The sequence below is a fragment of the Gallus gallus genome, chromosome 13 (genome assembly GCF_016699485.2).
Source record: "Gallus gallus isolate bGalGal1 chromosome 13, bGalGal1.mat.broiler.GRCg7b, whole genome shotgun sequence".
Lineage (NCBI taxonomy): Eukaryota > Metazoa > Chordata > Aves > Galliformes > Phasianidae > Gallus > Gallus gallus.
The window spans coordinates 13,196,942-13,213,563 of NC_052544.1; the positions used below are offsets into that span (position 1 = coordinate 13,196,942).

General features: G+C 41.8%; 2 protein-coding genes across 8 annotated transcripts in view; one reads left to right on the plus strand and one right to left on the minus strand.

The window, feature by feature from the left end:
• Nucleotides 1-234: 234 nt before the first annotated feature.
• On the minus strand, nucleotides 235-13,674 carry RUFY1 (RUN and FYVE domain containing 1). Of its 7 annotated transcripts, none has more exons than XR_006931388.1 (19): nucleotides 13,398-13,674; nucleotides 10,474-10,647; nucleotides 10,097-10,214; nucleotides 9,365-9,466; nucleotides 8,928-9,051; nucleotides 8,270-8,328; nucleotides 7,643-7,708; nucleotides 7,064-7,133; nucleotides 6,146-6,247; nucleotides 5,758-5,874; nucleotides 4,959-5,126; nucleotides 4,006-4,103; nucleotides 3,429-3,548; nucleotides 2,774-2,903; nucleotides 2,297-2,391; nucleotides 1,830-1,878; nucleotides 1,550-1,627; nucleotides 661-920; nucleotides 235-435 (listed from the first exon to the last, which is right to left on the minus strand). XR_006931388.1 is itself a non-coding variant. In XM_046900397.1 (19 exons), exons 2-19 carry the CDS (start codon nucleotides 12,156-12,158, stop codon nucleotides 777-779), a joined length of 1,914 nt encoding a protein of 637 aa, XP_046756353.1. In that variant the 5' UTR covers nucleotides 12,159-12,282; nucleotides 13,447-13,674; the 3' UTR covers nucleotides 235-776. The 7 variants fall into 7 exon arrangements, 5 of the variants coding, with proteins under 5 accessions (XP_046756353.1, XP_046756352.1, XP_046756355.1 ...); XR_006931389.1 differs by lacking the exon at nucleotides 13,398-13,674 and adding an exon at nucleotides 10,793-10,910; XM_046900397.1 differs by adding an exon at nucleotides 12,059-12,282 and having other exon boundaries at nucleotides 235-920; nucleotides 13,447-13,674.
• ADAMTS2 (ADAM metallopeptidase with thrombospondin type 1 motif 2) overlaps nucleotides 10,869-16,622 on the plus strand; it is a 236,217-nt gene continuing 230,463 nt past the window's right edge. Inside the window, exon 1 of the mRNA XM_040647190.2 lies at nucleotides 10,869-11,188. The gene's annotated coding sequence lies outside the window, so the exon portion shown is untranslated. The remainder of the gene's footprint in view (nucleotides 11,189-16,622) is intronic.

A 16,622-nucleotide genomic window follows, 5' to 3' on the forward strand; every position in this document is an offset into this window, starting at 1 on the left:
CTAGGAACCAACTGCTCTCAGCAGAGTGAAGGTGGTCAGTAGTAGCTGAGCTGGTAAGGCAATCACCTGAAGGGCTGCCCTGCTGTCCTGCCCTGCTCCCTTCCTGCAGTATTTGAGTAGTATTGTAGGTATGTTTCAGTTTGTATTTCTAAGCTTTAGACATGCACCATGCTCTAACAACACTCACTGCCAGGATATGGGACTGACAGCCTTAGAAAAATCAGAACTGAGTGATTCTTCTTGCAAAAGACTTTATTGTGCAGCTACCACAGCTACTTTCAGAACAAGTGTTAAGTTGTACTTTTTTACTCTGAATTATATGGAAGGCACATTCATAGACACTCGTAAAGCTCTTTCCATAGACAGCTGGTAAGTGAACATTCCTTTCCTTAGCTCAAATACAGAACTGTACGTTATCCACTGTAACAGGAATGCCTACAGTGAGGATACAGAGGAACTGAAGTTAATGTACAGAAAAAGTAACTTCCAGAGGGATTGAGTAACTAGAAATCCCATATACAAATATTAATACAAATATCTTGTGTATAAAAAACAGAAAATGGATTTGCATTTTAGTTTCAAATAGAACTTGAATGGAACTCAGGTAATACAATTCTAATTATTCCACTTGCATTACCCCTACCATTCTTTCATACTGACCTGTCCTAATGATGGGAAATAGGAGAGCAGACGCTGCTGCAAAGGTGCCTGGAATTCAGAATTAATGATGGCTACTTTTCCACTGCTGCGTTGGTCCCTCTGAGGTTACCAAAGGCTTAGGAGGAATTAGATGAACACCGCTGAAGTAATAAGGTGTGGCAAGTATCACAAACACGGACAGGTTTAGGATACGACGGCAGTGCAAGTTCATTGCTGGAGCATGCGTTGCAGAAGATGTCCCCGCAGTTTCTGCAGTGATGCTACAAGCAGAGAGCTTAAGTAAGAACAACTGCTTACAAATGAAGCATACTGAGGTATGACAAAAGCCTTCGGAGTCCACTACTCATGCTCACGTTCCATAAGCACACCCCTTACAGCACCATTTCCTCCTGTGCAGAGAGCTCAACACAAAGCAGTATGGTCCCTTCCCCAGGTGCCAGGAGCTGCCCCCAGCCCTGCCTCAGCCTGAGCCGGCCCAGCCCTGGGCCAGGGGAACTGCCCTGCTGCCCATCAGCTGCGCTCTGGCACACTTGGCTGCATCACCACACGGTGGTTCCCTGCAGGCACACAGTGCTCTCCAGCTGCAGAGGACAGGGACCTGCTGCACAGCTGGGGACAGTTCTAAGCTTGGCCTGTCAGCATCCAGTCCTCTTCAGTAGGGAACGAGGACAAATCACACCGCAGGAGAACACAACCCACACCAGTCTCCAGCCAAGGAAAGTGCCCAAGCAGATAAGACGACACACTGTTCTTAGAATGGAAATACCAAACTACTTCTCTATTTAGTTACCACACCCACAAGTTCTTAAACAGAGGCAGTGTCAGCAAACACTACAACAGCACAACTTTTCTTTCCTGAGAGAAGAAGAAATCCAGTGGACAGCAGTACCTTTCTTCTTGAGATAGAGAATTCCTTTTCGCACTGCTTGCAGTGTGTTGCTTCGTCATCTTTCAGCCAGGTATGACCCTAAGAAATTGCAACAAAATGCTCACGTTAGAGATAAGTACATCCATAAGGCTCAGAAGCAGTTTACCCACATTGTTTGTAATTCTTTTTCCAAAAGCCATCTTTTTAAAGTAGCGTAAAACGAGTTCACTGTGGGGAACACTTCACTGGTGTTAAGTGAAATGCATGTTTAAGCCAGAACATCCACAAAATAATAGAGTACCTTCAGTGCTTTGTTTACTTCTTTAATGTCTTCCATCTTCAACTTAGATCTGGAGGAAAAAAAGAAGAAATTATTCCCTCTGCGTGTTGTGTTCAGTTTTACCTGCCCTTCCCCTGTGCAGCCACTGAATCTGTTCTTCAGTCTGCTCGCTGTTACCATTCTGAACCACTCAGTATCACCAGGAAATGTTTCCACCTCAGAGTATGCCCTCTTTTTGGTATATTCAGAAGCAATGTGGAAAAAGCAGAGTTCCACTTTATGAACTAAGCATTTACTGTACTGTTTCTTATCCCTGCCCATTCACTCACACAAGGATGGCTGTTCAGCTTCGCCATGTGCTGTAGCTGCCTCCTAAAACTGTCACATCTACTTATTTTACAAGTGGATGCAATTTCAACTTCTTTGTAATTAATTAGAAACCCTGTCCTCCAAGTCATGTCACCCCCAGTTCAACTCCTAGAACTCACTGGCTGAGATGAAGCCCCATTTCTTGCAGAGCTTGCTCCTGTTCCTCACAGACTTTCTCTAGCTGCTGCTTCTCATCTTGCAATTTTCTCAGCTCCTGTAAAAACAAACGCAAAAATCAAGTTTGTGTGCTAAGTGTGATCTGTGACACAGTCTATCCAAAATACCAAAGCAATTCACAAGCATAAAACTTCTTTACAAAGTTGCCTATTTCTAAGGGTTCATTTTTAGCTTTAGGTGGGGGAACCACCCATGGATTCTTGCAGAGTGAGAACAATGAAGTCATTTATCCATATTTACCAGACAAAAAAGGAAGATTCTCAGGCTTTAACCAGCTTTGAGCATAGCCAGAATGCAGCAGTCCTATGGCCACAAACGTGTTAAGAAAAGCCCCTCTATCTCATTTGTTCTCAGTGCTTGCAGGTATGTTTCAAGCCAGCTTTAATTCTGAACACTGGGCATGTCTGCACCATGCGTACCTTTTTCAGTCCTTCCATTTGTTCCAATTCTGTTTTAAGCAGAGAGGTGGCATCCTTCTCTCGGTGTAGTTCTCTTTGCAAAGTTTGTCTCTGTTCCTTTTCAGATTTTAATTCCTTTTCCAGAGTTGAGCTGTTTAAAAAATAATTGATTCAGAAGAACTCTACAGCAGTAAAACATCCTATGGCATTTAAGGATATCAACAATATGAGAAGAAAACTTGTCCTAAAGAGGACAAAACCTACATCAGTATTCTGCCAAAGGAAAGAACAGAGATGTTACAGCAGCAGACAAAAAAAAACAAAAACAAAACATGGTAATATTTAGAGATTACAGAAAACAAGCAGTAAAACTGGTGAATAGCCAGAATCTCCACAAATATGTATTTGACTACTTGTGTTCCAATGGCCATGTCTGAAATGACACTCTACCCTAAAGTGCAAACAGTGAAAGAAACTTTTTATGTATTACAAGCCTAAGAGGATAAGAACACCAATCCCCAGTCCCCCTTCAAGAAATCCCAGTTCCTGTGGATGACAGTCACTGATACACTAAGCCTACACGACTGAGCACTAAAAGCACTTCTTAAACAAATAGTAGAAATGAAGGAAAATAAAAAGAAAGGAAAACTGATGAGATGAAATACCAATGAAGTACCATTTGCTATCCAGCTGGGACATTTGTTGCCGACAAGTGTCAAGTCTGCTGGCGAGCTCTTGCTTCATCTTGTTGCATCTTTCTTCTGCAGCTTGCCTTGCCTTTTCTGCATGCTGCAATCTGCAAAGTAAAGAACACACATATTTGCTGACAACTCACATTTCCCTCATCTATTCACTGCCATTTTGTTCTTCCACATTTTTCACGTACATCTTTACAGAAAGTAGAACTGAAGATATCAGCAGAGAAAAGAGAAGTTCTAGAAAGCTGTTTCTGTAAAACTCAGAAGTCATACCTGCTCTTAAACCAATGTGAACACATCTTTTAAACAGTCTGCCTACATAAGAGCTGTGATTTTCAGATGAGTCAACGATGTGCATATCTGCTTGGGCAAAGGGAACAGATAGGCACGAAGTGTGGTAACGGAGAAAGGGAAAAAGAGCATTATGTGGCATGCATGCCCAAGTACCTTCAGGAGACATTTGAGAGTGCTACACTGAGAAATAGAAAACCATTTTATAATAGTCTCAGTCAGAACCCTTCTACTGACCAATGGTATTGAGCTTCTAATTATTACCTCTCTTCCATTTGTTTCATAGCAGACATCATCTCATTCGTTTTTCCTTCGAAAGAAGATATCGCTTCTGTTTTCTGCTGTAAAGAACACTCTGCATTCTGCAGGAATAAAGCAGGCGGATATTGCAGACAATACACTGTAGTCTTCTGAAGGTCAGTCAGTCACTAGATAAAGGCTGTTCAGTTTGGGACAAAGCGTGCCTAGGTCTAACTGCAGTGTACAAACACAACACTGATAATGGCAGAGCAGACATTCCTCAACTGCGCTGTTAAAAGTTCAGAACAAAAAACTTTATTATGATAACATTTACACAGACATCACCTACAAGCCAAAAGTCTTCTCTTAAGGAGTCTGAAGAAGGGAACTGTCACATTATATTTCAACATTATCAATTACGTTACTATTGTGATTTGAATGCAAAAACTGGACTTAAAGGGCATTGTGTAGCATGGAAATAAAAAACACTGCTAAAAACCACCAACAAAAAAATGTGGCTTTCTATTGGTTTAGGGAAGCTTGCTGGTTTTTTTGGTAAGCAACGTTAAGTGCAGTGCAACCGAGAGGCAAAACAACACAAAGGGAAGAAGCAGCAGGGCACTTCTGGGCTGCAGGAAGCAACTGTGTTTTTTAAAGACTGCTCTTTTGGTGGTTAGAACGAAGACCCTCAAAAATCAGCTTCCCACACTGCCAGAGCTCTGTGTTTCTCCATAACTCACTCAGCACTTCCTGGATGATCCTACAGCACATTGCTCAGCATACTCAAGTCCCTGTTTCTAAAAACACCCAATCTCATATTAATAATAATAAAATATAGCTAAAAAAGAAACCAAACAACTTCTAAAATAGATACTTCTAAGAAAATGGATGCACCAATTACTGCAGATATACACCATGTGCAATACCATCACATCAAGGCCATCACTGCAGCTGCTCTATTCTCCACTATGACATACCTGAGATTTGTGAAACATCTGCAAGTTAATTGCTTTCACTTCTTCTAACTGTTGGCGAAGCGCAACCAAGGTATCTTGTTTCTCATGAGTATCTTTTTCCAGAAGTTTCATGGCTATTTCCATTTCTGTTTTCATTCCAATCTGTAGCTCCAACTCTTTCTCTAGTTCCTTACAAAGAGATTTCCCAATTACTGCTAGGTAATCACACCAGGGAGAAGTACTTCCAAAACCCACATAAAACCAGACAGAAATCCTGCATTACTCTCTTAGGTACAGATCTACAGTTTTACAGAAATGTTAGGTCTCAAATAATACAGTAAGTTAGTAAGAGCAAAAGACTCTTTCAGCTCTCCAGATCATGGCAGCAGATCTGAGCTCTCGCCCTTAAATGTACAGCGTGGTGTGCACCCCAGCTGTCCAATCACCTGCAATATGGAGATGGTTTGACTTTGAAACACAAGCTTCAACAAGCCTTGGCACTCATTTCACCAGTCACTGCCTCGCAGGTAACTGTGAAAGTGACTGCTGGCACTCCATAAAGACAGCTGCCTTTCTCTGTGTTCTTATCTTAAGTCTCTGCTCTAATAATCCTGGTACACTGTTAAACAGGGAAAGGCCCAGATTTCCAGTTCTTTACTGACACTGTAAATGAGCTATGAGCAGCAGCTTCCTTCCAAATCCATCAGGAATTCTGAATACTTTTGAGAAGTGCACAGCATACATCATATGCTCCTAATTCTAGTTCAGGGCAGGCAGTCCTGTACCTACAGAGAGTAAAATGAAAGGTTAGTTTCCTTACCAGCCTAATTTTTTTTTCTTCTTTCAACTGCTTCCAGACATCACTGTACATTTCATCCAGACCCTGCCGGGATTGCCGGTAAGTATCCAGTTCTACTTTTGTATCCTCTTTTGTTACCTAGAGGAAACAATTGCAAAGGCCACATAAGACCACAAACCTACAATTCAGCTGTAACTGAGAAATACTCTTTCACAGAAGGATTTATGTGCGATTTCAAGCAAAATCCTACTGTTTCACAATTTAAAAAGTAGCTGACATAAATAGTCATTTACAACAGTGTGTTAAATTGTGCTCCGTAGCATTCCAGTTCAAAGCTGTTTCAAGGCCTCTAGCTGAACAAGAGAGCTTGCTTATTTTAAGGGCCCTCATCTTCAAATCATGGTCCTACCTCAACACTTTTTTCACTTCGTTCACGAATTAATTCATTTTGTTGTTTTAACTGCTGCTGCTCTTCCTGAAGTGATCCAATTCGGTCAGTTGCTGCTGCAAGCTATGAAAAAAAAACACCCATATCTATATTTTATCACAGCATGAACATGAAACACCAGAAGAAATTCTGAAGTCTGTAGCTCATTTCTCTCTTGGCCCTTTCATTCTTCCCAGAAGCTGCCAGGCCATTTTGCAGCCATACTTACTGTACAGTCTCAAGTAATAAGGCCACCAACATTTATTAATGTGCCCCCTGCTTCACGCCCTCATCACTTATTTTTGAGTACTAGCTGTGCAAAGGGCCAAACACAACCCCAGGTTTGTTATGTGCAGTGTTCCTCCTGGTATGCAATACAAGGCACATGGCAAGCCATGGAACCGCTGGAACTTAATGGCATTTTCAAGTGGAGATTCCCCAAAAGGTACTGGATGATGTATTATATTAGTTCAGACTGTAGGCATGCAGTACATGTAATATGAACAATAAAACAACCATCTCCTGAAAACAAACAAAACAAATACCAATCAAGCAAAAAAATCCCTTCAGCCTTTATCAGGTGTACTGATGGCTTTTATTGTGGTTCCCAACTAGGAAAGATTTACAAACTGAACTGTTATTCTTTTATTTTTATCCGATTTCCATTCTAACTCACACAAGAGATGTGTATAAAAGCGTGTGAGCAGAAAGAGAGACAAATCGTGTTCATTAGTGATATGATTAATTTTGGGTGGAAACATCACTGCAAGAAAAAGACCTTGATTAAGGAAATCTCCATACTTCAATATTATCAGCTCAGCCTAAGCGTGTGGTGAATTCTTTGGGTGTTTTGTCTCTGACAGAAGAAAGCTAAGAAACGCTGAATAGCCAGACACAGACCTCTTCCTGCAGCTTTGAGTTGGTCTTTTCTAAGCAGTCTATTTTGTTCTGAAGATCTGTGACTGTGCAACTGCATCAAGAAAAAAAATAATGCATGAAAACAATACAAGTGCCGATGTTCAACATTTATTCCTGTTTACAATCATATTTTTATCATCTGTTATTTGCTAACAATGAAATATTTCATTATGACAGCTGTTTTGGCTTAGCTTTTAGTCTTAACACCTCTGCAGAAGATAAGTAAAGCCAGCTACTAGCACTGAGCAGCTATATAAGAACACATCACCATCTAAGGGATGAACTTTGAGATGTTTCTTCAAGAGAAAACTGTCACAAATCCATCTCCAAAATCCTCTGTTGACCATTAGCAAGTTTCTGAATAGTCAACTATTAATACAGAACTTATTTTCTGCTAGTATCTGCCATGAGAAGAGTAAGATTACAAAATGAAACTAAGCTTTCGGCAAAGAATCAGAAAAGATAGCTCATCAGTCAAAAGTCTGCAAGAATGACAGCAAAGACATTTAAAGCTGAAAGGAAAAGTGACTGCTTGTGCGTTAGAACAGGAGAAAGTCCTACCTTAGATGCCTGTTCAGTTCTTCTACATAATGCTTCTGATCAAGGACAGCAGTAATGTCTCCATCTCTAATTGTAAAGCAAGAAATTACTGACTGAGAAGAAACTTCTCTTCATTTGAAAGTGATAATTTGTATGAAGGTTTTCAGCATGGACTTGCAAATCTTTTTTTGTTATAGAAATATTTGTGTTTGAGCAAGGTCAGGAAGCAGTAGCATCATCAATTAACACTTACAGTAAAAATACTTCTCCCTAACTGATATCACCCACAGAAACAGCTCCTTAACTGAGCATATTACTGAAACAGTGCTTAGAAATCGAGCAGTGACTTAATGGAAGCACCCTGGCAGATTGTGTCTCCTGAAAATGTCCACACTTTGAGTGTTATTAATTTGGTGCTGGCTCAAGACAGACTCCACACCACGTTGTTAAAGTTGCCATGGGATCAACTAGTGCTGCACTTTTGTTTAGCTAGTAAGTCTATTTAGGATTCTCTTTTTTCAGCTAATAAGAGAGTTTGCTATCTCTAGCACTGATGTGCTCCTACAGGTCGTCTGATGGGCTTCTTCTTAAAAAATAACAACAAAAAACAACAAAACCCAAACAATTTCACTAATTCACAATACATACTGTTTGCCATCACTGTCTTGTGTTTCCTTAAGGTACAAAGAAAAATCAATCACTCCAACCTGAAAAACATATTTAAGAAATTAACATGCTTTCACAACGCAATTCTGAGTAGCAGAAGGCATTTCTTTATATTTGGAAAAAAAGGTAAAAATCTAGAAGTTCAGATTTAGAAAGACAGATAAGGCCTATATCCTTCACAACCAAAGCAAATTTCCAAACCAGTATTTGTCAACATCAAAGCAACCATATTCAGTGCAGCTTCCCTGAAGTTATTATTTTGGACAGCATTTCCATAAACTGCTACTGAAGGAGATGGATACTTTCATACTTGTCAGTGTGGAAACACGACAAGCTGCTATATGGGACATTCCTGCCACTCTCTCCCCCCCAACCTAAGGAAAAACACCACTCATCCTCAAAACAAAAGACCCCATAAGTCCTTAGCAGACTGATTGTGACATTTCATGTATTTTGCTCAGTTCATCTAATGTTTTGTTTCTTATACAAGGAATTCAAATGTCCACTTACAAAAGCAATGACAATCCTATCTACATAACAGATTTAGGAATTCTAGGTTCATCTCTGTAAAGTATTTATTGAAGTGCTTAATTCAACTCAGTTATTTTAAGGACTGATCATATTTAAACTTAATCTTCACCTGGGAATCCAAGTCTTCTCCTTTCAAGCAAAGGTTGGCATCAATAACATTCAGTCCAACTAAGAGACCCACAATGACTGCTCCCTCCTCCTCCATCATCAACGCATCAGGTTCATAAAATTCACTAGAAGAAATAAGATAAGGCAACATTGAACATCATAATCACAACAGTACCTCAATCACTAAAATAATTTAAACAGTAATGTTGTGCTTATGAAGCTCAGCTGATCAGCCTCCCCCTGCTAACATATTGCACGAGGCAGAAGATGCAAAACACTCACAGAAAATTCTCCTGACAATAAGTTCACTGCAAGAACAATGAACAACTTATTCCCTTGCAGATTGCAAGAACAAGCTCAAAGTTAAATGGGTCACTTAATGACCTTTTTCTACAGCAATGCAAGGATTCAGTGAATGCAAGGTATTGGTGTTGTTACCTTAATAGATGTTTATGGTCCAAAAGCACTTTAAGATAATCCGCCAGCTTCTTTTGCATGAGTGCCAGATAAAGCCAAGCCCTTCCTCTTCCTACAGCAGTCCTAAAATGCAACATTATGGTTTTGGTAAAGCCAAAATGTTTAAGTAGATCTGCGCAATTGAAAATTCTCTCTCTACAAAGGGAGATGAAGGCACTTATTTACTAAATTAAATCCCAAAGGAAATAGTTTTGTGGCCAGAGCAAGAGAAGCATTTGATTACATTCTGTTGTTTCAGTGTCAGAAAAGTATATTGTAAAATCTTCCTAAGTCAGAAAGCCCTACATATTTTTAGCTAACACCAGAACCCAACCGTTCATACATTTTGGGAATAAAACTAGTCTCTTCATTATCCTGAGGCTTCAAATGAAATGCACATACACACAAAGTTAGACAAAGCCATAAAAGTGATGGGAACAAGGGGAAAGAACACACCTGTGAAGATCCTACAGTCATTCTGAGCAAGCTTACAGAAATTTTGCAATGCTGTTTTTGAATGTGACTGCACTATGTGAAACAGAAGAGCGGAATATTATGAGACAGTCTCCTTATCTCTGGGAGCACTCAATGCCTCCTACATACTCTGTTTTTCTCTTTGGAATGAGATCTCATTAATGAAGCTAAGAAACCACCCAAAGGATTGTATTTCCCAGCAGAGTAAGTGAAACACACGATTCCCAACAAGGAACTTACTTCAGCTCTGGTAGATTTTTGACACTAGTTGCTATATCTGATGCTTCAGGACACAGCTTTTCCACCAGCTCCAGAGGACCAAAGAATGATTTGTTCTGTCCAATAAAGGTCTTCTTCGCTACAGGGAGCACACAGAGATGTTTGCGATGAGAACTGACAGCCTCCCACTTCCCATTCCACAACCACAAATCTTTATCTGCACCTTAGCAGCCCCTCACACGCTGAGGGACACGGACTGCTAAGGAGGCACACGGTGGCCCAGAGGGCAAACAGCAAAAGGGAACTCAGAACACCACACACAGCTCACACCAACACAGCCAGGCACAACAGACGTCACTGTCCGCCTCCCCTCAGCACACAGCCGCAGCAGAGCCCACCTTTCAGGCCGTGCTTGAGGCAGTGCTCCAGCACCACGAAGAACTGCTGCAGAGGAGGGAAGTCGGAGTCCAGGGTGCGGCCCAGGCTCAGGGCCGACTGGATCAGGGTTTTGATGCTCAGCTTCATCATGTTCATGAGGTTGGCGCGCTCCTCCATGGCGTGGTGCCTCGCAGCTGTGCGGCGGGGAGGACAAAAACAGAAAAGCCGTTTTTAGAAACGCGCTCCCGCCTCCCCCCACAGCCCTATGCCGCTGCCGCCCCCCGCGGCCCGGCCCCAACCGGGGGCGCTTGAGGCCAGGCCCCTCCGCTCCCGCGTTACCACAGCAACAGCAGCCCCCAACTATCCTGAACTCTCGCGAGATTGAGCGTGGCCCGCGAGCGCCGGGCGCCATTTTAGAAATAGTTGGTGCTGCGAGCAGGGCGCCCTGCGCGCGCACAGCGCCTCCTGTGAGGGGCGGGAAGCGCTCCTCCTCGTAACCTTAACGGGGGGCAGCGCAAAAAGAAAATAAAACCCATCTCCAACAAAAACAAACCCCCAACAAACAACCAAAACCAAAAACCCCAGACGGTGAGCTACCGCTTCAGTCAACGCGGGCCCAGGGCCGACTACGTAAGCTTTGAGCAAAGCACGCTGCGTTGAGAAGTCTGCTGCCATCTCTGCTTTGGAAACGGCCGTGCTCCCTGTGGAGATGGAATTTACAGCCAAGTCTAAAAGGTATAAACCCGTGTCAATCACATGGGAGAGGGTTAGGGCTATTAGCAACACCACACAGAAGTCTATTTGAGTAGTAATTTTCATTATTATCTTCTTGTGCACAGAATGGTAACGTAGAACTAAAACCGAGCATAACTTTTCCCTATGAGAAAGTGTAAATGAAGTTATCCAAATCAAAGTGTTTTCAGTAACCACAGCACACAAAGTCCTGTCCTCCCAGCAGCCCAGCTCTGTCAGATCAGTACCAGAGCTGCTCATAATGCCTGAGACTGAGGATTACGAGGGCTGTAGCGTTTTGGATTTTAATGTCAGGTTAGACATTAAGGACAGGGAAAAAAATCTGACTAGAAATAAGAAATCTGTGGCTTTGTTTAGATATTGAGGCATTCAGCAGCAACTGAATATATACTGTTAGGCTGTTTCCTGAACTTTTACTTATCAGGGATATTTCGCTTGTAAGCCTTTTTGAAGAGCTGCATATATACTGTATTATCCACAAGATTTAAAAAAATGAGTACTATGAGTGAAATGTTCTTTATGAACACAAACTACAACTAAGCAGCACCGTTGTAAGGATTTGTATTCAGTTTAAGTAATAACCAATTGCTTAGTGTGTTGGAAATTTACACAGCCACATGCACACCTTTTGCAAAACTACGTACAAGTTGGTACATGCAGAGTAGCCAGGTGTTAGCAAATTATCCAAGTCAACCCTCAAAGACCAGAAACTGAATCACGTAAGTGCAGAAGATCCCAGATGTTATGCTGCAATCTTTAAAAACACGTTATCAGAGTGTCTTTCTCAGTTCAACTGATTTTAACATCACTTTGAAGCTCCATGCTTTGTTTACCATACACTGCTCCGCACACCTTGAAGTGTGTCTCCGCATACCATGAAGAGAAGGTGACAGTTCTCCATCTTTTGGTGTTTAAGACAGTCTTTCTTGATTTGCATTCTTTTAATTTGCATCTCCTGCCTTCCCAGCCAAGCAGAACAGTTTCTTCAATGGCAGAAAATGGGTTTATGATGTGCTTTCCCCTCCTCTGTCCAGCTGACTGCATAGCGTGCAGCGGAATTTATGTGATCATCAGATCTGAAGTAGGGGGAGGTTATATAAAATCTATACAAAAAGATGGCAGCAGCGAACAAGCTGTTACTTTTTCACAAATAGTCTTGCAGACCACAGGTTATTTCTTAAAAACACCACATTTAAATCAAATGGTGCTTGGTCAAAGTTAACAGGAAAGTGCTTTATGCAGGAGGGTAGAACAGGTATGAAATGTGAACAGACACTGGGTCACCCCAGTTAAGAAGTTTAGTGTGAGTCTGTAGATGCAGAAAAAAAGGTAAGAATCGAGGCTGTTTTCTGGACAGGATTAATCTTGAGCTCTGACTACGCAACGCTGAGGAATTTTCACAGAAAAAAAAATGTTCTATCAACAGTAACTTATTTCACTATGCAGTTATGATTCATTCTCAGAGAAATGCAGCCTGAATACATAATATTCAAAACAAAAAGATCAGAACCAGGCTGCATAACTGAGCTCCGCTGCCCCAAAGCCATCAGCCACCAGCTTGGGAGCCTGCAGCCTAATCTGCTCACTTGCTACTCCTGCATTTGAATGGGTTTGTTTCTGTATTCCAAATATTACAGAGACTGAATTTCCATAAGGATCCCACTTAATTCAGTCTTAAGAGAGCTCTTCCATAGATCCCTAGTTACGACACCCATGAACACGGTGCTTAATAAAGCAAGCTGTGACTAAATGAGACTTTTTTTAGCATAGTTAAGGATTAGTTTGTAAGCAGTCTGTTTCTTAGTCCAGCTGCCTGCTGTCTGACACGGGAGCTGTGCAGGAAGCAGTGCCATTCCCTCCCAGGAAGGCACCCTGCCAGCAGGCTGCTGCTTGGGGCAACAGAGCAGAAAGGGAATCCAGAGAAGCCACCCGCACCACAAATACAAACACATCTGGGGGTGCTGACGAGAGCTACGAGAGCTGAGGGTTCTTCTGGTTATATTTCGTTAGCTTCTCCATCCGTGTTGCCTGCATGCTCTTGCTTAAACAAACAAGCGCAGCATTAGACTAAAAACAAAACACTCTCAATTCAAAAGTAATAATAAAGCATCGCACTACTTAACGCCACTTACAGGAGCTAAACTTATTTGTGCCGCATAAAAGCAAGTTTACTGAATAGACATAACCATACTTGTTTTTGCTGTGCTGTCATTGCTGACTGCTTTGGATATGAGTCCTACCGAAGCCGCAGACTTCAGAGCGCTGCCATAGCTCAGCGCCAGGTTTTCGGAGGCTTTCTTTGCCAGCGACAAGATGGGAGCAGACCACTTCGCTTCCTCCTTTTCTTTTTCCACGTTTTTCAGCTCGGCTGTGTCGGGCACCTGCGTTTTGTCAATGATCTCAAAGTCTTCCTTCATCCCCGCGGCGGCGGCAGCACACCGCTCCCCGGCAGCCATCTTCGACGCATCACATGACTGCGCTCCGGCAGCGCTCGGCCCGCCCCGGCCGGCCCACCTCGTCCCGCAGGTTGGGGCTGCGCCGTTGGGCTGCCCTGGGAGTAGAGGCCCGGCTCGGACCGCCTCTAGAGCTGTCAGCAGCCCGCTGGCCGTGCCCAGCTGAAGGCTTATGGGAGAGAGGGGACGGGCATCGAAACCCGAGCGGGACTTCTCTTTTCAAACGAGTTTGAAAATAAGAAAAAACAAAACAACGCACTTTACGTTTCCTTTCCTTGCATTCTGTGTTCCCAATTGTTATTTTCATGTATATATATTTAGTATCATTCAAAATGCCAGATTTTTCTGGTATTCTGCACACTGAAACAGATCTTTATTACTTTTATTACTGTCGTTATGAACTCTATAACTGAAGCCATCCTAGCTTGATTCAAGTGGTGGGTAGGAATGACAACTTGCTCCTGTGGCAAGTGCGTGCCTCTGTCACTGCCATTACAAAGCAGCTGGGCACAATCAGGCTATTCATTAGAGTGTTTGGGCTGTGCTTGGTCGGAGAGATTTATTGCAAAGGGGAGCTGAAATGACAATGACCCCAATATGAGCATTGAGCCTTTAGTGGGTGTTGCAGATATTGATGGTTTATTGTCCAGTTTTTTCCTTCTAGAAGATGTATGTACCGAAGTTGTATCGCTCAATTTGTCGTGAGGCAGACAGAGAAATCACTTAGTCATATGATGTTGCATATTAGCTTTCCTGCTACACAAGTTTCTTTGTTTTCTTCCCCCCTAAGAAAAAAGAGAAGGGGAGAGGAATAGGAAAGTTGGAGATCATCACAGCAAAACAGATCTTTATGTCTGCATCATATTTATCCTCCCACTTTGAGCTAGTTTAAGATTGATTCTGTCCTCTTGGCTTCTCAGATACTGGAAGTTTGACAGCTCCTGTTCCACAAAGCACAAAGAATCTGGTGTATTTCTGTTGAGAATTCAGAGCTCAGCAGCCTCTTCTTCACCCATGACTCATGTGAGCTAAGTATGGGCAGTAAGCTGGTGCAGAGTCCATCTTGTGGACTCCAGCAGTACTTAATTAGTGGATTTATGTGACCACTGTATCCAATAGCTTCACAGGTTCTTACCTTGCTGCTGCTTACAGGAGTATACTTCTGCATGACTTGAGTAAGACCTGATGCTGATTTTCAGCCTCCACTCTCTATGCAATATTAAGACTGAGGACAGTATTGGCAAAACAGAATTGCAAGTTTCAAAATAATTTCATTATTCAATACAGCTAAAGAACGAGATATGGAAGTTTTGTGACTGAAAGTAAAAGCAAACAAAGACCCCTGTCCACCTCTCATCATGTTGATCCAATAATGTAACAATGCATCATACTTCCCTGTACTGCCTTACAATTAACTTCTATGTAAAAACAGTAAACGAAAGATCATCTTTCTGCATATTACTATTAAAAAAAAAATCAATGTACATGGTAGAGAAATAGCCACAGAGGATGCAGTTTACAGAGAATAGAGCTTTAAGCACAGTTAAAAAAATAATTAAGTTGTTCATTATTTTGGTCTTGAAGGAAAGACAGACACTATGCATGACTAACAGTGCAATTTTAGCTCTGAAAGTGGGTTCATTTTTATTTTCCACTTCTGCAGGTGTTGATATTTCACCACTGTTCTTAACAGACCAGTAGTCCTGCTCTTGTTCTACTCTAAACTATCACCTGCTTTTTAGCAAAGTAAAGGAAATAAAAGACCCATAGCAGGCATGCAGTGGACTGCAATCTGGAGTGTCAGAATACAGTTAAGAAGTACACATCAATTTAGCTTTTTGTTACTTAACACATTATTTGTTAGTACTATGAGAACGGGCAGCAAGAAGAGCTTTCCACTAGGTGACGCTACAGCACCGCTGTATTCGTGGAACAGCTTCTAACACACAGCAAGGACACGCTGCGAGCAAATGTGTTGTGAGGCTACCTGGGAAACAGCAAGGTGTCACCTTCCCAGTAGGGCATATAAATACTGGAATTTTTGTGTTGGCCTCAATCTACTGTATGCACAGAGTTTGATAGCGATGGGACAAATGGAACCGTTTTCAGCTGAAAGAGGGGAGATTCAGATCAGATATTAGGAGGAAATTTTTCACCCGGAGGGTGGTGAGGCATTGGAGCAGCCTGTCCAGAGAAGCTGTGGGTGCTCCATCCCCAGAGGTGTTCCAGGTCACCTACAGCAGTGCCTTCTGATCTTTCATGAAGGTCTGCAGGAGTTGGAAGGCAATGTTCCAGGCCAGTCGTTTTATGAAAAGTTGTGTAGATTTGCAAGTTCACTGAAGCAACATGAATGAATAGAAATGTATTTTAATATTACAAAATAGTGGTATGATAAAAATGGGGTGTTGTAGAGGAGGTTACATTTTTGTAAGGTACTGTGCACATCAGACAACAGACTGCTTTGCTGCTTCAGTAAGAATAGGAGGAGAATTTAGACAAAGGATTTTAAGTTACCTAAAATACATTTAAGCAATGTTTATTCTTCCATAGGAATAGTATTTTTTTTTCCTATGTAATATACCAAAGAACATTTAGACACTTGCTTACAATCCTGGTGATGCTGCTCTTGTTTGCCCAAGGGGAGGATGTGGCACAGGCTGCTTATGGTTAAGTCTTCTTCACAAATAATAAAGATCTTATAACTAAGTCACATCTTAGATGCAGTAAACTATTGAAAGAGATTGCAGGAGGCATTGAGAAGTGTGATTTCCTGCCTTTATTTTGCCTTCGATTGTCTCAGTTTTATGCTTGTTTTATGAATGTCACTGCATGTTAATTGGTAAGATACTGGAGAGCTTAAAACAAAAGGGAAGTCAATACATCTTTGGCTAGATTTTTATTTAAAAAACCAACAAAAACAGTCTCTTCTATGTATCTCTTCCTTCTTTTATCCTTGCAGAGTT